General features: G+C 48.6%; 2 protein-coding genes and 1 pseudogene across 12 annotated transcripts in view; 2 read left to right on the top strand and 1 right to left on the bottom strand.

Annotated features, from left to right (window-relative positions):
* Positions 1 to 5,572, top strand: part of KAT7 (lysine acetyltransferase 7) — a 33,545-nt gene extending 27,973 nt beyond the window's left edge. For all 11 annotated transcript variants that reach the window (XM_041001769.1, XM_041001768.1, XM_041001767.1 and 8 more), the window contains 4 exons: positions 158 to 251; positions 2,623 to 2,769; positions 3,268 to 3,374; positions 3,834 to 5,572. In XM_041001769.1, the coding sequence (XP_040857703.1) occupies positions 158 to 251; positions 2,623 to 2,769; positions 3,268 to 3,374; positions 3,834 to 3,935 (450 nt within the window). In that variant the 3' untranslated portion in view covers positions 3,936 to 5,572. The remainder of the gene's footprint in view (positions 1 to 157; positions 252 to 2,622; positions 2,770 to 3,267; positions 3,375 to 3,833) is intronic.
* A 6,996-nt stretch (positions 5,573 to 12,568) lies between these two features.
* On the bottom strand, positions 12,569 to 19,363 carry TAC4 (tachykinin precursor 4). Its single transcript, XM_041000968.1, has 4 exons — positions 19,241 to 19,363; positions 16,155 to 16,248; positions 12,891 to 12,941; positions 12,569 to 12,588 (listed from the first exon to the last, which is right to left on the bottom strand). The coding sequence occupies exons 1-4, from the start codon at positions 19,361 to 19,363 to the stop codon at positions 12,569 to 12,571; spliced, it is 288 nt and encodes a 95-aa protein (XP_040856902.1).
* A 1,306-nt stretch (positions 19,364 to 20,669) lies between these two features.
* On the top strand, positions 20,670 to 20,805 carry LOC121170613 (annotated as a pseudogene).
* The last annotated feature ends 1,030 nt before the right edge of the window (positions 20,806 to 21,835 follow it).

Raw genomic sequence — 21,835 nt, 5'->3', positions numbered from 1 at the left:
GGTTAATAACTTTGCCATCATCGAGGGTGTGACAGCTGTTAGCCTGACAGCCACTCCCCAGCATTAGTTAGCCATTTGGTTTGTAGCCACCGTGGGGGTGCTGAAACCTTTGCTTCCAGATTTTAGAACCTGCTTATCTTTTTGCTCTTGATTTTAGGAAAAGAATTCATTCCTCAACTACAATGTGTCCTGTATCCTGACCATGCCTCAGTACATGAGACAGGGCTATGGCAAGATGCTCATTGATTTCAGTAAGTGAAACTGCTAAGTTGTAAGCTCCATAAGGCAAGAATCTCATGCATGCTGACTGGTTGTCTATCCTGTGTCCCCTGCAATTACTGGTATGTAGGGCAAGTTCATTGATACTTGGGAAGTGAGTGAATAAATGGGGAAAATCTGAACACCATCAGTCCACCTAATACATGTTGAATACTCAATGCAGAAACCTGAGTGGGTACTTAAGAAGAGATGGAGAGGATGAAAAAGTAAGCGCTTTAGGATTATCCTGGTTTGAAACTTAGGGCACATCCATGCATAGGGCTACAAATCTGTTCCTTGATGTTAGGGATTTCACTGTTGAAGGGCAGTCGATAGACCTCAGAGTAGCACACATTGTCCTTGTTAACCAAGGATTCTATTTGCAAATCTGCCTACTCGATGAATTTGTGACCCCAAAGTCAGTGGTTTCAAACACACCAGGAGAAATCAGAGTCACTGGGTGCATGTGTATTCTAGCTGAGCTCAGGATGCTTTTATGCCACGAACAGGTACCTCTTAGCTGTTAGTCCCATTTGTCTGTACGTGTGTGCTTGCTGATGGTGCTTTAAATGGCCCTTTAGCGTAGTGCTGGATTGCTGCCTAGTATTCCTCAGCGCCAAAAGGCTGATATACCTTAGCCTGGTCAGTTATGAGTTACAGTGTTGTTGGTCAAGAATTCAGGATTAACTAAATCAACTTATATATCTGTATCACATGTTTTGAACAGAAATAACATCAAATAAGAGGATGTATGTTCTGATTGGTGAGTATGTGTTCAGACTCAAAGGACTCCAGTCCTGGGTTTCTTCTGGTGGTTCGGTGTTTTCAGGGACCATGGAACACAGCCATGGTGAATGAAGACAATGTGCTGTGTCTTATTCATTGTCCCCTCTACCATATGACTTAACTCTAATGAAGATTAAAATTAGCCTTCTGTGCCTTTTTTGAAGATGTATCTATTTCTTTGAGAGGCAAAATGACTGAAATCTATTCAGTCCCCAAAAGCCTTCAACTGGCCGGGACGAAGCCAGTGGGAAGCCAGGAGCCAGAAACTCCATCTTGGTCTTTCCTGGGTGACCTGCATGCTGGCATCATCTGCTACTTTGGCAGGTGGCTATTTTTTTTTTTTTTAAGGTCTATTTATTTGAAAGGTAATGTTACACAGAGAGAAAGAGAAGCAGAGATCTTCCATCTGCTGGTTCAATGTCCAGAGCTTCATCTGGGTTTCCCATGTTGGTGCAGAGGCCCCAAGGACTTGGACCAACTTCCACTGCTTTCCCAGGCTATTAGCAGGGAGCTGGGACCAGAGTGTGGCATCCGGGACTTGACCAGTGCCATATGGGCTGTCAGCATTACATGCTGAGAATGAGCATTCTGTGCCACTGTACAAGCCCCTCCCCTCTTCCATTTTTTAAGCCACCAAGGAAGATGAATCAGGAAGTACATAATTTACTGAGAGTGGACTCTTATGTTTTTGCATAGGCAACAGCTTTTTTCATAAACTTTAATTATGGATATTGTCTAACAGACACAGAGGTAGAATATAATAAATTCCCCTGTACCTTTTGCACAACTTCAGTAGTTATCATTTTTAAACCAATCTTACTTAAATTTTCACCTTCAGTTATTTCAATATCTGCAAAAGATAGGTTTATCATGTCTTGAAAGAGACACACGTATACCCCCTCCCCCCCAAAAAAAAGCAATTCCCTGTTTTTAAAAATTTTTTTAAAGTCATTTATACTCAGATCTAAGTAAAACTGATGCTAGGATTTGTAGATATGAGTTGTAATTCTTTTTTTTTAATCAGTTTCCATTTAATTCTTTGTTTCCTTATAGCTGTCTTTGTTGTTACTGAAAAACTGGCTAGTTGTTGAGTTTTCCCAAGAGATGAATTTTGCTGAATGCTTCCCCATGGTGTTGATTTATATTTCTTACGTAATTTTGTAAACCTTGACTATTTAGATGTGTAGATGTTGTAACTAGAGATGACTTCAAATTTCTTAACATCCTTTAGTACTTCATAGGTGATACTCAGAAAATCTGTTAAAATTCAAAACTTAGAAAAAATAAGCTCTATGATAACATGGCTTCCTATTTACCCCATTCCAGCACCTTCTGAAGACCTTGTTATTACAGTTTCTGGTAAGGCCCTCTGGAGAGAATTTCTTTCCCCTGTACAATTTCTTTCCTCTGTACAATGACAGAGTATTGTATGAGAGAGCCACGCAGATCGTATTCCGCTGAATGGCTATCGCTTTACCTGCCGTTGCCAAGCAGGATCACACCCTTCTGGGTGTCCACGCTGTTCTTTGCTGTGTTACCGAGTTGTGAGGAAAAAAGTACCTATTGGCTCTTTTGCAGGTTATTTGCTTTCCAAAGTAGAGGAAAAAGTTGGCTCCCCAGAACGCCCACTCTCAGATCTGGGACTCATCAGCTATCGCAGCTACTGGAAGGAAGTGCTTCTCCGTTACCTGCATAATTTCCAAGGCAAAGAGATTTCTATCAAAGGTTGGTTTTTGACTGGAATGGCTGTTACCTGACTCTTGTAGCTTTTCACCTGGCCCTGTTGATGCTTTGTAACCTGCCAAGAGAAATGCTGCAATGTACCCCTTACGGCAGGTGTATTCATGGGTCTTGGGAGCTTCTGAGCCCCAGGAGTGAATGAGTTTGTCGCTGCAGTTTGATGTTGCTTATGTTAAAAAGTCAAGAAGAAAAAAAAATTCTTCCAATCTTGCCACATGCAATAGCTACTAAGAAAACATCCTTGTGTATTTATACAAGGGTAGAAGAGTTTAGTTTGGTATATATTTGGCCTCGATTTCTGATTGGTCTAGAGTAGCTTCTTGCTGCATGGATCATGCAACTGGTCTGTGAATTATTTCTGAACAGTTTGTGTTGAGTATCGAAGGTTCAAACCACTTGCTTTCCGCTACGGGACAGGAGACTGCAGTTGAGAGGTGTCGGGCCTGTGCTCTGGGCAGGTTCTCACTCGCTCTTCCATTGCAGAAATTAGTCAGGAGACGGCTGTGAATCCTGTCGACATCGTCAGCACTCTGCAAGCCCTTCAGATGCTCAAGTATTGGAAAGGAAAACATTTAGTTTTAAAGAGACAGGTAAGTTTTTGTTTTTTATCAGCTGATTGATTGCTCCTTGCGGCTTAGCTGAACCAAGTGCAGAGCTTTATTTGACCATTCACACCTCTTCCTGGGGTTCATTTCTTTAGCTGGCGGGGCTCTTGTTATTGCCCCCGTTAGGATGCTTATCGCCTCTCTTATCCTTTTCAGAAGCTTTTGGTAAGCTCTTTGAAATGTGGAGGACAGAGTTAAGCAGCTTTGGGTTGCACAGCATGATTACCATTTAATTTTCTTAGACTGAAGAAAATTGCCCATCTGTAAAGGCAGTTTTGTCAACTCTAGGGCACGTATGTGGAAGTGGGTTTAAATTCTCTGAACAAATGCTATCTCTTTATTACTTTTAATGTTAACCCTTTCCTTCTTGATTGATAGTCTTCTCGGAATCTAAAAATGTTTTAGTTGAAGGTGTGTAATACTTTTCCCCATTGTTCTCCCTAGGACCTGATTGACGAATGGATAGCCAAAGAGGCCAAACGGTCCAACTCCAATAAAACCATGGATCCAAGCTGCTTAAAATGGACCCCTCCAAAAGGCACTTAAAGTGACCTGTCATTCCGAGCCAGCGAACCCCAAGCAGTAGGAATCCATACCCTAGGGATCTGTCTGTCATTTCTGTTGTTCTTGTGATTGGCAAGTACAGTATCCTTTGGGAAGGCCATCCCCCTCAGGACTGTCCTGGCTCCGCCCCTTGTGTACACTGCAGACGCTGGTTCTGAGGAACTGTTGTTTCGGCCTCAGTGAGGTTGCCTGGCAGGGCTCTGCTTCCGACTCGATGCAGAACCCTCATAGCACTGACCCAAGGAGTTCTGTTATGGTACTGTACCTGTCCAGTCACTGGTTCTCTCCTCATGTCCTCTAGCCCCATGAGGTTGTGTTGTGTCTTCTGAACTTTGTACTAGTGCTTCTTGCCACCTGGTCACCAGACCTCCAAATACGGTTGCTGCCACCAGGACCCTTCCAGTTCCTCCTGATGCAAGTGTTTTGTGCAGGGGCAGGGAAGAGGTAGCACTTGTGAGAGTGTGTGTGTGTGTGTGTGTGTGTGTGTGTGTGTGTGTGTGTGTGTGTGAACACGCACTGGGAGGGATTCATCACTTTGGATTTCATATTGCTTTATTTTTTTTTTTCTTTTTTATTCAAAGATGTGCTTTTGATCAGTGGAGCTGACCAGAGCCACATAGTTCTGAAGAGTTTCAGTAACATCACAGAATCCATCTTGAGATGGAAGGAAGAATTAAGAGGGAGTGATTGTGTATTTTGATTTGAGTTTACCTGTAGGCAATGGACAGTGGCTTGGTGGATAGGAATGGAAACTTCTTTTTGCTTCACCAAAAAGTGCCCGGTAGTCAGTTTTTTTTTTAACTCCCTTGTCCTTTACGTTTGCAGGTGCCAAAATAACAGTTCTCTCTTCATGCAACATGTTAGCTCATTGATTTTACTGTAAAAGCCTTTTCACTTGTTCCAACAGTACATGGTACTGTGCACCTATACTTTTACATGAGTTGCTCGGATTTTATCCCAAACATCTTGGGAGAGAATTTGAAAGTGACTGAAAATGACTTCTGAGTCTCAGCCTGTGACTCAGCAAGGCAGAATGGCCACCCCCGCCAAGGTCTGCTTCTCTTTTCAGCTGTGCCTCACCCTCCTGCTAGGACAAAAGTGTTCTGCCCCTCCAGGAGCCCTTCCTCCTAACCCTGGCCTTCCCCTGCTTCCTTTCTGGGATTTGCCAACTTCTACTCTCTGGTCTCCTATTTCTGGTGTTGTGCAAGTAAAGGAAGAGATGCTCCCTCTAATTTCCCTCTGGCCCGTTATAACCTGCTATCTTGGAGCAGTTTTTGATGTCTTGACATGTCACCCTGCCCAGCTTGGTCTCCTACAACACTGCTGTCTTCATGTGGCGCCTTCACCACAATCCCGACGATGGTCATTTGTGCCTTTCTCTTGTCATCTCTGTACACTACTTATATTCACTGTGGGTCAGGGGAGCTAATTTTAAGCATGTTCAGTGGCAGTTCCCCTCCAGTTTCAGTGTCACTGTTAAAATTTATCCAAAAGCAACTTCACTAGGGGTTTTCTTAAGGGGTAAAGGAAGGCCTTTTACAGCCGCTAAACCCTTCCCCACTTGTGGTAGAATGTGCTCTTCTATATCTACTCTTCAATAAAGCATGTTCTCTGCTCAAGTCTTGTTTCATCCAGGGCTCTCATTTATGTATGAAAACAGTGTCGTTGACCTGCTGTTAACAGTAAATCTACCTGGGGTTTGTTTTCTCTAGCAGCAAACCGTTGAGGGATGTGGTTTGTGGCTGTGGAATTGTTTTCCACTGTCATGCAGGCTGTCTGCTAGAAGGAGTGCTAACTTCGAACTTGTCAAGTTGCTGGAACAGATTCAGTTTGCCTACTTTGTATTCAAATTGATAGGTATACATATCCTTGACCAGTCAGTTCCACTCATTCCTATATTGATTTCATTTTCTTCTGGTTTTGGAGGGGCATTGGAAACAGTAAGAAGTTAGATTAGATGCGCGTACAGTCAGTAGTAACTTGAGGAACGCAGGCACAGGCATGTCCCTCTTCCAAGCATCGGTGCGAGCAGCGGCACCGCTAATAATTGACTGTGCCAAGTTGAGGGGAATGTGTTTCTGGAAGTTGCTGAGTCTCCAGGGCAGAAAAGGGGAGAGTGAGCACTCACATATGTCTGCTGGTTTTGCTCATTGTGGGCAGCAGTGGTGTCTATCACAGTAGATAGACCAAGGATCCTTCTTTATAGGGCTGTAATAATATATTTAGAATAAAAGATTTCTCTAGGTTGTAGCCCTTACACATATGGAGACAACATTCGTTTCCTTTGGCAACAGCAAGGGAAGCTCTCAAGCTTCTTGAACATTTTGTTATTTGCGTGAAAGAAGCTTGGGCTGCTTGGCTGCCTGCCTTGGAGGAGCACAAGCCTGCAGTTAGTCCTCATCTAACTTCAAGCCTGTCCTGTGGCCACACCTCTGGAGGAGACGCATGCGCGTGCTAATGGCCTCACGTGTGCTCAGCACTGGACCCCTGCCATGTTTACTCTCAGCTGACCCATTTCTTAGCGCTGTGCGGCAGGTCTTCCCAGCAGTGCTGCAGAATAATCTGGAACCTAGGGCAAGCCAGAAATCGCATTCTGTTCTGCCCAAGCTGGCTCTAAGTTGAAGCTCCCAGCCTCTTTACCTTGTGCTTCAACTGTTGTGCTGCAGGGGTTAATCAGCCTTCCTGGTAGTTAAGCTTTTTTTTTTTTTTTTTAAAAAAAAAACAGATATACATGTTTCTATGTGATTTACATTGCTAGGAGAATGAAGGAAAAGATTCAAAGAAACTGATTTTAGTTGAGCCTGGAAGCAGCCAATTGAGGCCATAGTTCTCAACAAGAAACAAAAGGCGTACTTTACTTGAGCGTTACTTCCTGTTGAGGAGCAGGCTGTTGAGTGAGCTCTGTCTCTAGTGTAAGGCAGGCAGCACATTTTTCTCCTAGAGTATGTAAAGTAAGTAGAGGTCTTGGTGCTAGGTGATAACAGAATTTAACAAATGCTGGGGCTTGCACATTGGCTCAACTGGCTGATCCTCCACCAGGCATCTCATCGGTGCCAGTTCATGTCCCAGCTGGCCCACTTCCCATCCTGCTCCCTGGTTGCATCCTGGGAAAGCAGTAGAGGATGACCTGTGCCCGCAAGGCAAACTAACAAGAAGCTCCTGGCTTTGGATCAGCTCAGTCCAGTCATTGTGGTCATCTGGAGAGTGAACCAGAGGATGGACGACCTTCCTGTCTCTCCTCTAAAAATCTGCTTTTCCAATGGAGTCTAAACATTATATCTTTGATGCTACCAGGAGATCTGGTGGTTACCTGGCGTGCTGATTTTTTTTTCTTTTTTTGAAAAGCAGATTTACAGAATTTCTGTCTGCTGGCTCATTCCCCAAGTGGTTGCAACAGCCAAAACTGAGCTGATCTGAAGCCAGAAGCCACTGCTGGATCTTCTACACATGTGCAGGGTCCCAATGCCTTGGGCCATCCTCTACTGCTTTCCCAGGCCACAAGGAGAGAACTGGAAGGGAAGTGGAGCAATTGGTAAGATAAGAACTGGTAGCCATATGGGATCCCGGCACATGTAGCCACTAGTCTACTATGCTGGGCCCCAAAAGGCAGATGTCTTCTGTCTATTGGTTTACTTCCCAAATGGCTGCAACAATAAGAACTGAATTAATCAAAACTGGGAGCCAGAAACTTCTTCCATGCCTCCCACATGGATAACAAGTACCCAAGGGCTTGGGCCACCATTACTACCTATTCAGGAGGTTGAGACCAGAGCTGGAAATATAATCCAGGCCTCTTGTATGGATAATAGGAACCCAACTACTTTCAATTGCTGCTGCCAATATCTGCATTGGCAAGAGTTTAGAGTCTGGAACTAGGAACTGTACCCAGGTACTGCAGTGTGGGGTGTGAGTTTGTTAACTGCTAGGCTAGATGCCCGCTCATAGTCATTCTTTAAAAACTACAGTATTCCCTTTACATGGCAAGATGGTACTTATGTTTGTTTTTTGGAAAGTTAGATTTACAGAGAGAAGGAAAGGCAGAGAAAAAGATTTTCCATCTGCTGGTTCACTTCCCAAGTGGCCACAACAGCCAGAGCTGATCAGAATCCAGGAACTTCTGGGTTTTCCATGCAGGTGCAGGGTTCCAAGGCTTTGGCCCATCCTCTAGCATCTTCCCAGGCCACAAGCAGGGAGCTGGAAGGGAAGTGGAGCATCTAGGATACAAACCGGCACCCTTATGGGATCCCAGAGTGTACAAGGTGAGGACTTTAGCCACTAGGCTATTGCACCAGGCCCTTTCCCACAAACTTTTTTTGTCCTGGATACGTCTTATTGCTACTCTGTCTTACAGTGATCAGAAGCCTGTACACTCACAGACACAGAGGTGTGGTAGATTGAAGATGGCAGCAGCGGTGGAGCTCAGCCCTGGGAACACTCTTGAGTGCAAGCTGCACTTGTAGGCTGACTGAGAGTTACAGAAGTGACAGTCTCACTATTGGAAAGGAACTGACATGTTTCCAAACTGGAACTTGAGCTAAACTAAAGAACGATGAGAGAGGGCCCGACATGGTGGCCTAGTGGCTTAAGTCCTCACCTTGAACGCACTGGGATCCCATATGGGTGCCGGTTCTAATCCCAGCAGCCCCACTTCCCATCCAGCTGCCTGCTTGTGGCCTGGGAAAGCAGTGGCGGACGGCCCAAAGCCTTGGGACCCTGCACCCACATTGGAGACCTGGAAGAAGTTCCTGGCTCCTGGCTTTGGATTGGTGCAGCACTGGCCGTTGTGGTCACTTGGGGAGTGAATCATTGGATAGAACATCTTCATCTCTATATCCGACGTTGCAATAAAAATAAATCTTGAAAACAACAATGAGAGAAGTTCATTACACAACAACAATGTGTAAGAAGGCCATAGTGCTTTAGGCCCAGCCAAACAGCCTCCTGCTGCTACCACCGGAAGCTGAACCATTTGGCTCAGTCCTGCCAACCTAGAGAATTGTAACTTTTTCCTTAATTTTATTTACTTTACTTAACATAGTTACAGAGATATAAGGAGACGGAGACAGAGATAGATCTGTCTGCCAGTTGCCTCCCTAGATGATTAGAATGTCCAGGGCAGGGAGTTAATGGTGATGATGAAAATGGCAAGGAGCTGAGTGGAACTCCTAGGTGGTTGTTTTGAAATCTGGGTATATGGAGGTACCATTTGCAGAGGTGCAGATGATGATGAGAGCTTAGGGTCCTCAGTGTTAAGACATGTTGTTGAGAACTACATACTCAGTAAGTGGGAGCTACCCTGACTTTTCCAGGGTACTTGCATTTAGTTAGGCATCTTCATGATTTCCTAGAGATAGTCATTGAGGACAGGACATAGGACTCATTCCACCAGAACACTGCAGGGTCCTCCAGTGTGCCGGGCCCTGTTGTTGGAGCTGAGAGTACGAAGGTAAGATGTGATTCCTAGCCTTGAGAGACCCTGCATTGTGGAGATAAATTGTTCATTTCAGCATCTACAGTGTAACAGATACTAACTGCTGGTAGAGAAATGTGCTAAGCATTTGGAGAACACCAAGAAGGCAGCAGAGAGGAGCGGTTCCTGGACTGGACAGCACTAAGAGAAAAGTTGCCCCCTTGCTAGAATAGTATAGAAGTACAGAAACTGGGTGGCTGTTATGGGTTTGAAGCAGATCAGCTGGAGAGCAGGCAGTGGGCTTTGCCCTGGGTGAATGTCAGCGGGGCATCCGTGTAAGGCAGTGCAGTCCTCTAGGGCAGATGCCAATGGCATGCTTGGTTCTCATCGGCCCAACAGAGCACCTAGTGAAGTGCCAGCATGAGGAGGAACCTCACCTAAGTGGCAGACTTCATCTCCCAAGTGTCCTGAACTGCGTCCACAGAGTGAAGTGTGTAGCCCCCTTTGCTGGTTCTTTGAGCTGCATTATTGTGGAGAACCACTTCCTGGGTAGTGGGGAGGTAGACATGGGGTTGCCTGGTATGTCACAAGGAGAGGACGACGGGCATCACAAGTACTTGACTGGGAAACTGAGGCAACAGGATCAGACTCTGAGGAGGAGGAGGCATGCATTCTCCATACCCCACAGTTATCTGGGTATGCTGGCAAGCCGTGGGAAATGAAGCAGTCAGGTCCAAGGTTGATTTGGGATTCAAGATGCTCATCAGCCAAGGCCAAGAAGACAGGGTCTTCCTGCTGTACTGCCCCACTGGCCTCTCCCTTGTAGTCTCTGCAGCCACTGACGCCTCCCTATCCCCAGAAGAGGATCCTGCCCACTCTACCATGCCTGCCCTCCCCTACCCCCAGCAGCCTGGCTCCCTGCCCCATGCCACAATGGCCCTGAGAAACGACTCAGTTTTCCTCCTTTGTGGATAGCAGGACACCAAGCAGCTGAATGCCCAGTGAATGAATCTGCTGTATTGTTGATGCTGCCTGCACACCTCCCAGCTCAACTCCTTAGTTTGCCTCAATGGTTTAGTTCATGCTGGTTGATATGTGTCCTCAGCATCCCTCTGTGCCCCACCTGCTCATAAACTAGGACCGGACTAATGGTCAACCCCTCAAGACGAAGAGCCCCTGAAATTGGGGGCCATTCTGCTCCTCAGTCAGGAGGTGCATGCTTTTGAAGCTCAGCCTTGAGCTTATGATGGGAGGGAGAGTGTCACTCTGTGGACTGGGTAGCATAGGATCCTAAATGAGAGGACCCCTCGCTCTCAAATCCCTTCCCACAGTCTTCCCACCCCCCGCCTGCCTCATGATGCCTTTCCTGTTTCCATGATGCCCCATGGACACCTCTCGTTCTCACCCGTCCCAAGCCCATCTGTCACCTGTGCAAGAGGGCTATGCAATCTTTCTGAAATTCCGAAAGGGTCTCTTGGCCTGCCACCTGCCAGGAAGACTCCTGGACAGGGTGCCAGAGCCCAGTTCATCCTGCCCTCAGCCCCGTGCCAGAGAAGAAGCCATTTGTTGGTCATTCGTTTATTGAGCCCCCACAGTGTGCCCGGCATGAGGGTAGAGTGCACAGACTTGTAGCTGTTGTACAGGGAGCTGAGGGCGAGGGAGGGCAGGGTCCCTTCATCTCTCCAGGGAGAGAAGCAGCTCAATGAGGCCCGACTGCTGCTGGACACCCAGAGTTCTGGAAGAAACCCCGCAATGTCAGCATGGGCCTCACAGGAATGCCCCATTATGGACAAGAGCTGGCCTTGGGCTGGTCTGTGGTAACATCCAGGGAGTGCCAAGGGACAGGCATCCTGTGGAAGCACGCGTGAGTGGCTCTCACTCGGAACGTTGGTCCACATCCGCGCTGCCTGGGGAGAATTCTGGATGTGATGGTGGTTAGGGGAGGTCTCCATTTTGGGGGTCCTGGTTCCCTGCCTAAGGCACTGGGACTGCAGGCTCATCTGCTGCCCTGCCATCACTCATTTGCAGGCACTTCTACAATGGGGGTGGAGCCAAAGCTCAGTGCTCTGTCGGAATACTTCCCAAGGGGGATGGGGGGGGGGCCTCCAGGGGACAAGTGAGACTCAGTCCTGGCTCAGTTGTTAACTCACTGTTGACACTTGGCAAGTTTTTTTCCATCTCTGAAAAATGACTTAAACTTTTGTTTGTTTTAATTTGAAAGGCAGAGAGAGGGAGAGCTTTCATCCCTGGGTTCAAAACCATGAGCTTGGAATTCCATCTGTGTCTCCTACATTGTGTGGCAGGGACCCAAGGACTTGGCCCATCATCCACTGCTTTCTCAGGAGCATTAGTAGGTAGCTGTATCAGGTAGGTGGAGCAGGGGGACTTGAAAATGGGTTGCTGGTACAATAAGTGGCTTTGCCACAGTGCCAACCTCAAATGCTGGTCTCTAAGCTTCTTGCCCACCACACGCACATAGGGGCATTTATTTCTATTTAGTATTGGGGTAATTTCTATGACCCTCTAAATACAGTGATTCAAATACTGAAAATGAAAATCTGGGGAAATAGGGTGGGCACTGTGGTGCAGTGAGCTAAACCACTACTGGGAGATCCCCATATAGCCTAGATGGGAGGGCCAAGTTGGTGTCCCACCTACTCCACTTCTGGTGCAGCTCTCTGCCAGTGCTCCTGGGAAGCAGCAGATGATGGCTCAAGTACATGAGTCCCTGCTGCCCACATGGGAGGTCAGGCATAGAGCTCCAGGCTCCCAACTGCAGTCCAGCCCAGCCCCAACTGTCATGGCCATTTGGGGAGTGAACCTCAAGGGTTTTTCTCTCACTCTGCCTTTCGAATAAATAGATCCCAAACAAAACAAAAACAGGGAAAATCTTTAGTCCAGGAGCCAACGTTGGAATGAGGAGGTGTGCCTTCCACCAGGGGAGCCAGGGAGGGTCCCAGGAGTCTGCAGCCCTTGGAAGGGAGGATGAGGAGAGACCTTAGACACCAAGGAAGGCCTACTGGGCTTTGTTTGACACCTGCCCAGCTGGGGCACCCACTGCTTGTCTCACTGAACTGGGACCATCCTGTTTCACTTCTCTGCTTTCTTGCCTTGGGAGCTATATGAGGTAAGGCTCCTGCCAGAAGGTGTCTGCTGAGGGTGCTGGTCCTCCCGGAGTGATGGGCACTCATTTGATGGGAGCTCACTAATAGTTAATGACCAGACCTTCACAGTAAGAGAATAAGAGCATGCTCCATTCATTTGCGGAGGGGTACTGGGGTCACAGTGTGCCTGGGGCTGATGGGAGGGGGGATGGGAAGGAGTGGCCACCGCAGTGACCACTTCCCAGTGCCTTGCCTGACTGCCTGATGGCTTGTGGGGAGCCTGCCTACCTAGCTTCCTGCCCCATCTCCCCTCTCCTACTTTCCCAGTTTCCTCCCTGTCTTCTCTTCCCCCCAGAGGAATGGCAACAACGTGTCTGGCCACTCTCCTAATGCTCTTGCCACCCACTGGAAGCTTCCACCTACCTTTTGTGGATAATCCTCTCCTGCCCTGAACCATCTGTCCCGTCTGATATCCTGGCAAGGGAGAAAGAAGAGAGAGAACATGGCATCAGGGGTCGGCTGTCTTGGGAAACGTCAGGAACAAGGGCAGAGCTAAGGCCTTATTGAAGGGCCACTTCTGAGTCCTCCTGGAACTTAAGAAGACGTCCTGGTTTGGTTCCCACACTGATTACAGTCATCAGTTCCTTCTATCATGCCTTCTTCCCTTCTTCAGATACCCAGTGGGCACTTCTCATAGGCCAGGGTGTAGAGACTCCCCTGCCCACGGGGAGGTTTGAGGGCATGTTGTGCCAAGGAGAGCACAGCGCCCTGGGCCAAGGGGGTGAGCCCCATTGAGCTGGCAGGCAGGACAGGAGACCTGACAGGGAGGACTGCACCTATTAGGGCACTGATGGACTTGACCATGAAAGCATAGTGAGATTGGTTAATTTCAAGCCTGTTTCTCCCTTTTCACCGGAAGGTTCTAAGCAGGCCAGGCCTGTTAGCTCTGTGGTTGGAAGAGCCGTCTGGGTGGAAGGGGCTGAAGTTTTGAGGGCTTGATTAGTTTTTTTTCAGTATGGGGCTGAAAAAATTTTGCAACTCTAGCAAAGTGAGACTCGCCCATCCCTGTCTCCTCCCATCCCAACAACCACTCTGGGCATGCAGGGACCTCCCTTGTGAGGAAACCATCAGAAAGCCCGGCCAAGCCACATGCCTGCCCCTCCTCCCTGACTAGTTAGTGGTCGAGATCACAGACCTCCACCTTTCCAGGACATGCTGAGGGGAAGATCTGGGCAAACTGAGCAGTTGTTCTCCATGACTGAATTGGATGTATTCCTGGGGAAGGAGAAAGGAGCAAAGAGGAGTGTGGGCTTCCAAGGGGACATGGGGAGGTGGGAAAGGCTCAGGGTTCTGGCTAGGCACCTTGGGGGCCTTCAGAGGCATGTTAGTCCCTCGGTGGTCATCATGTGGCAGTAGGGACATGCCCCAAAGGAGACAGTGCAGAGTGCTGGGAAAGACACTGACCCAGGAATCATTGGCACCAGCTGGGCATCCTTGGGAAAAGTACTTGACTTATCTGAGCCTTAGTTCCCCTGCTGATGATAAGGAGGATGTTACGGCAATATAGTCCTGTGTGAGCATAGCAAGGGCTACAAAGGAGTTCTTGGGGGCAGGTGTAGGTGAAGACACCCTCAACCCAGACCTGAGGGTCAGGGTTAGTGCTGGTCCTAATTCCAGCTTCCTGCTAGTGCACACTCTGCGAGGCAGAAGTTAATGTCTCCAGGAGTTGGGACCCTGCCATCCATAGAGGAGACCTGAACACAGTTCCCAGCTCCCAGCTTCAGCCTCGCCCAACCCTGGCTGCCATGGGCATGTGGGGGAGTAACCAGTGGATGGGAGTTCTCTGCCTATCTTATTCTATCAAATAAATGAATGAATAAATTTTAAAATATTTCTCTTAGCCTTCCATCCCCTGCTCCTCCTGGATTGTTGGATTTGTTTCACTTGGAAATGGGCCAGTCTAGACCTTGTTTTGTAGGAGAGGAAACTGATGCCAAAAGTGTTTGGTCACAAGTTGGTTTTTTCTATTTTTAAGTGCATATTTTTTATATTACAAATGCAGTCTTTGAATGCATGCCCACTATAAAAAAAATATGCAGAGTTTGTACAATAAAATTAAAATCCCTCCTCACTCTCTTCCTCATCTTTACTTCCTGTCCCAGATATAACCACTGTTTATACTTTCCCTGTGCATTTGCATAAATGTGTGAGTCTAGTTTTTTGAAAACAAGTAGGTTCAACTCGGGCATGTCGTTCTGCTTAAGCATGTTTTATGGAGTTCTTTCCATATATTCCCACAGATCTGCCTTATCCACAAAAGTTATGGCTATACCTCACACATTTAAATATTTTTAAAAGAACATTTATATATCTGAAAGGCAGAGGGACAAGAAGAGAAAGTTCTGGGTTCACTTTACAGATGCCTTCAAGAGTCAGGCCAGGTCAAAGCCAGGAGCCTGAGACCTCATCTGGGTCATCTACAAGGGTAACAGGAACCCAGGTACTTGGGCCACCAGCCACAATTTTTCAGGGACAAAAGAAGGAAGCCGGATTGGAAGCAGAGTAGCCAGGACTTGAACCAACAACCCAGTACAAGATGTGGGCATTGCAACCGGTGGCTTAATTTGCTGTGCTACAGCATCCACTTCACCCCCTATCCATACTTTTTTTTTTTTAAGGTTTATTTATTTGAAAGGCAGAGTGATGAGGGAGGGAAGGATGGTGGAATTGAGAGAAAGAGGGCTATAATCTGTTCACTCTTTCATTTCCCACATGGCTGCAACAGGCCAGAGCCAGGAGTTTCACCATTTTGCTCCAAGGGTGGCATTGGCCCAAGGATCTTGGTCATCATCTGCTGCTTTCCCAGAAACATTAGCAGGAATCCAGAATGGAAATGGAATAACTGGGATTCAGACCTGCACTCCAATATAGGATGCTAGTTTGGGAAGCCATGGCTGAATCCACCGTGCCACAATGCTGGCCGGACATCCCTTCTCTGCCTCCTCATTATGTTATTTCCAAGTGTTTTCCATTACAACCATGTTGGTACTTTTGTACAAACATCTCATAGATTCCCTAAAATGAGACAGTGGGTTAAAAGGCACACCCATTTCCAACTCTGATGGATAGTGCCAGCATGTCCTCCAGGCACAGGAGTTCCATTTTGTCACCCCCTTGCCAACATAGGGCATAACCACTTGAAACATCTGATGTTGACAGAGCAGTGAGGACAGCTGTATGACAGACGACATGCTCGCTGTCCCCGCAGGACAGGGCTCCCTTGTTATGAATGCCCTTGGGAAACAGGTTCACCTCGGCAATTCTGGTTAAGCCTAACAGAATGGGCTAGAAAAGCTTGGCTGGCAGCTACTCCCATCTGGATGCAGGTTTCAAGGCACCTACAAGGGCACCAGCCAGATGCAGAGCATTGACCCTCCACAGGGAGCCCCAGGGGTCACTATTCTTCCCATAATGTGGGGGGTCAGCTCTGGTTTTCAGCTGTTGCTTGTTGTAATTGTCAGCACTTCCCAAATCATTTTGATTGGCTGGTCATTCATTTATACAATCATCTGTACCCTGTGTCATGAGTGTCCCCTATTACTGGGCTGGAGTAACTGCTCCCAGCTCCTATACTATCTTCTAAACCATTCCTCCCTGGGCTTCTGCCCCCTGCCTCCCATCACTCACCTTTCACCCGCTTCCCCATCAGCCCGAAGAACTGGCTGGCCTTGCCCCTCTTCACCTCGTGCAGCTGGAGCTGAATACTGGCGACAGCGCCTACCTGGGGAAGTAGGGGGTGGGCAAGGAGACAGAGAAGGAAGCTTGAGTGGCCACCATCTCAGTGGCAGCAGCTCACAGTCATTAGGTAATTGTCTCAGTGCTACAATGGTCACTGTGTGTGTGTGTGTGTGTGTGTGTGTGTGTTTTAAAGATTTATTTTATTTGGGGCCTAGCGTGGTAGCCTAGCAGCTAAAGTCCTCGCCTTGCACATGCTGGGCACTATTTCATGTCCTGGCAGCCCCTCTTCCCATCCAGCTCCCTGCTTGTGGCCTGGGAAAGCAGCTGAGATCGGCCCAAAGCCTTGGGACCCTGCACCCATGTGGGAGACCCAGGAGAGGCTCCTGGCTTCGGATCAGCTCAGCTCCAATCATTACAGCTGCTTGGGGAGTGAATCATCAGATGGAAGATTTTCCTCTCTGTCCCCTCTCTGTATATCTGCCTTTCCAATAAAAATAAATTAATTAATTAAAAAAGAAATAGAAGTCTTCCCTCTTCTAATTTACTCCCCAAGTACTCATGATAACCAGGGCAGAGCCAAGCTAAGCCAGAGGGTTGAAACTCCATCTGGATCTTCCCTCTGGGGGCAAGGGGTCAACTGCTTGAGCCATCACCTGCTGCCTCCAGGGATCAACAGAAAGCTGGGTCAGAAGTGAAACAGTCAAGACAGACACACTGATAGGGGATCCCAAGCAGTAGCTTAACCCACTGTGTTACAGCACCAATCCCATTTAATCCTGACAGTCACCATCACAAGTAGGAAATGCAAAACCTGAGATGTGAAGAGGTGCTGAGACTTGCCTGAAGTCACACAGGCAGTGGCTGAGTCCCACTCAGTCTGGCCCTTGTGCAAGACTCTGTTCCAGCTTGGGAAGCGTTCCTGGTGTAGACGAGGAAGGGGCAGCCCTGGCACTCAGGGTGGGACTGGCCCCTTCCCGGGCCCCCACCCCTGCTCCCCCATCATTCCAGGCCTTCCCCAAAGGGCCCTGATTCACCCTACCTTAGAATCTATACCTCCCAAGAGGACCATGGCTGTCCCTTGGCAGAGCCATCAAGCAGGTGGGGCAGACATCCTGAACAGGGCTGCAGATGGAGCGTCTTATTCCCCCATTAGCCCTGAGACCTTGATCTGTGCCCTCTGTCCTGACCATAACCTGAGGCTTCAGGGAATGAGGCCTTTCTACAGGCTCAACCTTCCTGGTAAATGCAGGCTGCCCACCAGCAGGCTGGGTGCTGGACTTGAGTCAGGGCCTGTTTCCCTGCCAATCCCTACAGAGCCCCCTGGAGCTCTTGGGACCAGCAGGAGCCTGGGGAGTGGGAGCCATAGAAACCCCTTTGCGGCCCCAGGGTGGATTGTTTCTTAAGCCTTTTACTAATTCAGTCCTTTCCAATCTGTCTATTTCCTTCCTGGGGCGTCAGTGGCTGGGGAAGCTGTCTCCGATGGAGTCTTCCAGCCTGGCCAGAAACCCGGACGGACAGTCTCTGCGGAGATTTGGACCCATTTCTGCCCATGAAAACCACTTTGCCTGAATAAAAGGCGGCCTTCAAAGGCAAGCCAGAGAGAAGGGCTGTTTATGGATTCAACGGTTTCTACATGGAGCTGGGCATTAAGAGGCCATCAGCAAGGACTCCTGTCATCCCCTAACACTCCCTAGCCCTCCCTCCTCACCCCCCATTTCCCCCAGCTCCAAGGATGGCTGCGGGCAGGAAGCCTTGAGAGCCTGGAAGGCCACCACCCCATCCCGGAAGGCGCTCCCACCTCAACGGTCACCTCAACACTTCGTTTGTATAAATGCTTAGCAACCTGATATTTGTTAAGGTGTGAGTCCCTCCTGTCTTCTAACCCAGTGTCCCCTCCCATGTCCCCACCCTTCCCACCTTGGGAAGCAACAGGAGATTAAATGACAGGGAAGAGAGAGGAAAGCTTGGCCCCAGCTACAGCATGATGTGTCTGATGGGTGGGGACAGATTTGGCCCACAACTTAGCCCACAGTTACTGAGTGTATTGCAACAACAGCCTCATCAAAGCTTAAGAAAATCCTGGAGGGGATGGGGAGTCCTTTTCCTCTGCCCGCATCTGCAGGCCAGGAAGCTGATGTCCAGCAAGCAACAGGAGGCAGTGCAGAAGCGAGACTCGAACCCAGGTCTCCCAGTGTGCTGCCTTCCAGCTGCACACACACTCTGAATAGACCAATCAGACAGGAAGTGGCCATGCCTGGTTCTTCCTGTGGTCCCATCTTTAAGAGCTTCCAGGGGGCCTCAACATGGCCTTAGGACCATGCCCCCATGTGTTCCCTGTCCAAGGGAATGAGCCAGGTTTCACCCATTGCTGACTGGTAGTCTCTTCTTGCTCTGTGTTTATGCCTGGTGTTGATCCGTGTCTGATGGGGAACTCTCTTAAGCTAGCATCTTTGTAACCCAGGGCAGGATGGGGGTGCTGTGGGTGCTGGGTCTTTCGCTATAGGCCTCTCCCCAGCGACTGGATTTGGTTCAGGTCAGTAGAAGAAACCACACATCAGTCCCTGTCAGGAAATCTAAGATAATCTCCCCCATATGAGGTGAACCAGTAGTTCTGCCCCAAGTGGATGCCCTTGAGAGCAAATTCTGGAAGCTGTCTGAGGCACAGGTGCACAGAGGCAGACCCTGGATGGAACGTATGGTGGTTTGGAAAGCTGTGCAGCCTTACATGAGTAGTATGACCTCTCCGTGTCTCAGTTCCCTTCTCTGTGAAATGGAAATCTTGTGGTCCCCTCCCCAAGGAAGTTGAGCTTAGATAAGTTAATATTTAGAGTGTTAAGTGGTGGAGCCAGAAACATAGCAGGTGTCTCACCTCCCTCCCCTCAACACACACACTTCTTGCTACTCTTAACGTGGCTTGACCCTGTGCTCAGAGTGAGTCTAATAATGGCATTTCCTTCTGGCAGCTGTGGAGGAGATCTGCAGCGCCTCCAGTGGGGACCACCCCCTTCCCTGGGCAGAGCGTCCCCCAACAGTACCTGCAGGTTCACGGTTACCCAGGATCCTGCTTCAGTGCCGAGGGTCAGTTCATCCCCACCGTCACCTGCCACAGCACACACAGACAGCCCCATTAGGAGCAGCAGGGGAAGGCTGGGCACCATGACAAGGGCTACTGTGTCCTGGGACCCTCCAGGATCCCCTCACTCAGGGCCTGAAGACTCCACCTGCAGCAGGCTGTTGCCTGCCCTTCAGCTGCTTGAGTGTGAGCGGGGGGACACTTCCCCTGTTCTCTTTCCAGCAATCCTGCTTTGTTTCCTTCAGCTTATTTAACACCCTCCCCCACCCCCACTCCTGGCTGGAAAGGCCAATGACAGCCAAAGTTTCTCCAGAGGAGGGAACAGATCCGTCCCCCTGCCGCCCCCTAACATTCGATTCCCAGGGCTTACCACTCTGATGCAACACCTGCCTTACCTTTGGCTGCATTCCCTCCCGTGACAGGTGCACAATGGGGCAGTGTGTGGGGCCTGGAGCTTTCAGCCCCCTGGCTGCAGACCACAAGGGAGCCCTGTCTTCTTGGACTGTGTGGCTCCAGGTGTCTTGTTGTTCTGCACCGGGAGGCCCTTCCCAGGGCTGAATCAGACCCTATCATTGGTCTCCCCCTCTGCTTCAGAGCCCCCTTTCAGCACTCTGCTCCATCCGTAGTCTCCATGAGTGCTAAAAAAAAATGCATGTCCTGTCCTAAGAAATGACATAGTGCTTCAAGGAACTGGGCTTTTGGCACGGTGGTTTAGATGCCTCTTGAGATTCCCTCATCCCATACTGGAATCCTGGCTCTGCTTCTAACCCAGCTTCCTGCTAATGTATGCCCTGGAAGGCAGCAGGTGCTGGCTCAAATGGTAGAGTTCTTGCTGCCCACATGGCAAACCCAGCTGAAGTTGCAGGCTGGACTCCTGGGCTTTGTCTGGCCCAGCCCTGGTGGTTGAGGGCATTTGAGGTGCGAACTTGCTAGCAGATGAAAGATCTCTCTGTGTCTCTGCTTTTCAAGTAAAATGAAAATAAATATTGCTTTTTCAAAAAGAAATGTGGCTTCTCGCAGGTGAGTTGAGATGTGCCATTAAAATGGCATCATTTGCAAATCTTTTTCAAAAGATTTATTTAGGGCTTGGGATGATAGCATAGCGGCTAAAGTCCTTGCCTTGAATGCGTTGGGAACCCAAATGGGTGCCAGTTCTAAGCCCGGCGGCCCCATTTCCCATCCAGCTCCCTGCTTGTGGCCTGGGAAGGCAGTCGAGGACGGCCCAAAGCCTTGGCACCCACGTGAGAGACCTGGAAGAGGCTCCTGGCTTCAGATTGGCTCAGTTCCAGCCATTGTGGTCACTTGGGGAGTGAACCATCAGACAGAAAATCTTCCTCTCTGTCTCTCCTCCTCTCTGTATATCCACCTTTCCAATTAAAAATAAATAAATCATTGCTTCTCGGCCTTTTGGCTAAGATCAAGTATAAAAATAAATAAATTTTTTTTAAAAAAGAGATTTATTTATTTTTATTTGACAGGCAAATTTATGGAGAGACAGTTTCCTTCTGTTGGTTCACTCCCCAAATGGCCACTATGGCTGGAGCTGGGCCAGGCCAAAACCAGGAGCCAGGAGCTTCTTTTGGGTCTCCCAAATGGGAGCAGAGGCCCAAGGACATTGGTCATCTTCTGCTGCTCTCCCAGACCATTAGCAGGGAACTATATTGGAAGTAAAGCAGCTGGGACTCAAACCAACACCTATACAGGATACTGGCACTGAAGGCAGTAGTTAAAGCTACTGTACTAAGGCTTCAGTCCTTAAATATTTCTTTATTTAAAAAAAAAAAAAAACGTATTTGAAAGGCAGAGTAAGAGACAGACTTGTTATATCTGCTGACTCACTTCCCAGAGGGCTGTAACAACCAGGGCTGGACAAAGCTGAAGTAAGCAGCCAGGATCTCTGTCCGGGTCACCCAACAGGATGGCAGAGACCCAAGCATTTGGGCCATCATCTGCATCCTCTTAACTAAGCCACATTGACAGGCAGGCAGGCGGGTTGCAAGTGGAGGTCAGATGGCTTTCTAGACTCTCAGATATGGGATGAGAGTGTCCCAAGCAGTGGCTCTCCACACTGAGTCACAATGTCTGCCCCCAAACTCTATTGACTGTGTTGTCAAAATGATCTTCTAAACCCCTGAGCTGTCTTTCCAATATCTCCTCGTCACCTTCTGTTTATTTCCAGACCCCTAGCATGACATTCATGGTCTTTTTAGCTCCTCCCTCTCCCATCCACTGAGTTCATCCATCTTTCTGTCCATCCATCAGTCTAGAACAAGGACTTTGTGGTCAGACTTGACTTCTGCCTGCAGCCTCATCCCTGAATAGCTGGGTGACCGTGGGCACTTTATGGAACCCTTCTAAATCTTGGGCTCCTCAGATGTAACCAGGATTGATAATAGCATCTGTGTGCAGAGTCTGAGGGTAGCTGAGTACCAGTGTGACAGTAAATATTTAATGCCCTTTAACCATTATTACTGAGACTGTTAGTGACACTGAAGGAGACACTGGGCCCCTGAAGATGGATCAGACACTGTTTCAGTCCAGGAGGGAGACCTCTGAC

Source organism: Ochotona curzoniae, unplaced genomic scaffold (assembly GCF_017591425.1).
Source record: "Ochotona curzoniae isolate NIBS_2020 unplaced genomic scaffold, NIBS_Ocur_1.0 scaffold_2453, whole genome shotgun sequence".
NCBI lineage: Eukaryota > Metazoa > Chordata > Mammalia > Lagomorpha > Ochotonidae > Ochotona > Ochotona curzoniae.
Note: the sequence above shows the minus strand (reverse complement) of the source record. Positions and strands in the feature narration are given on the sequence as shown.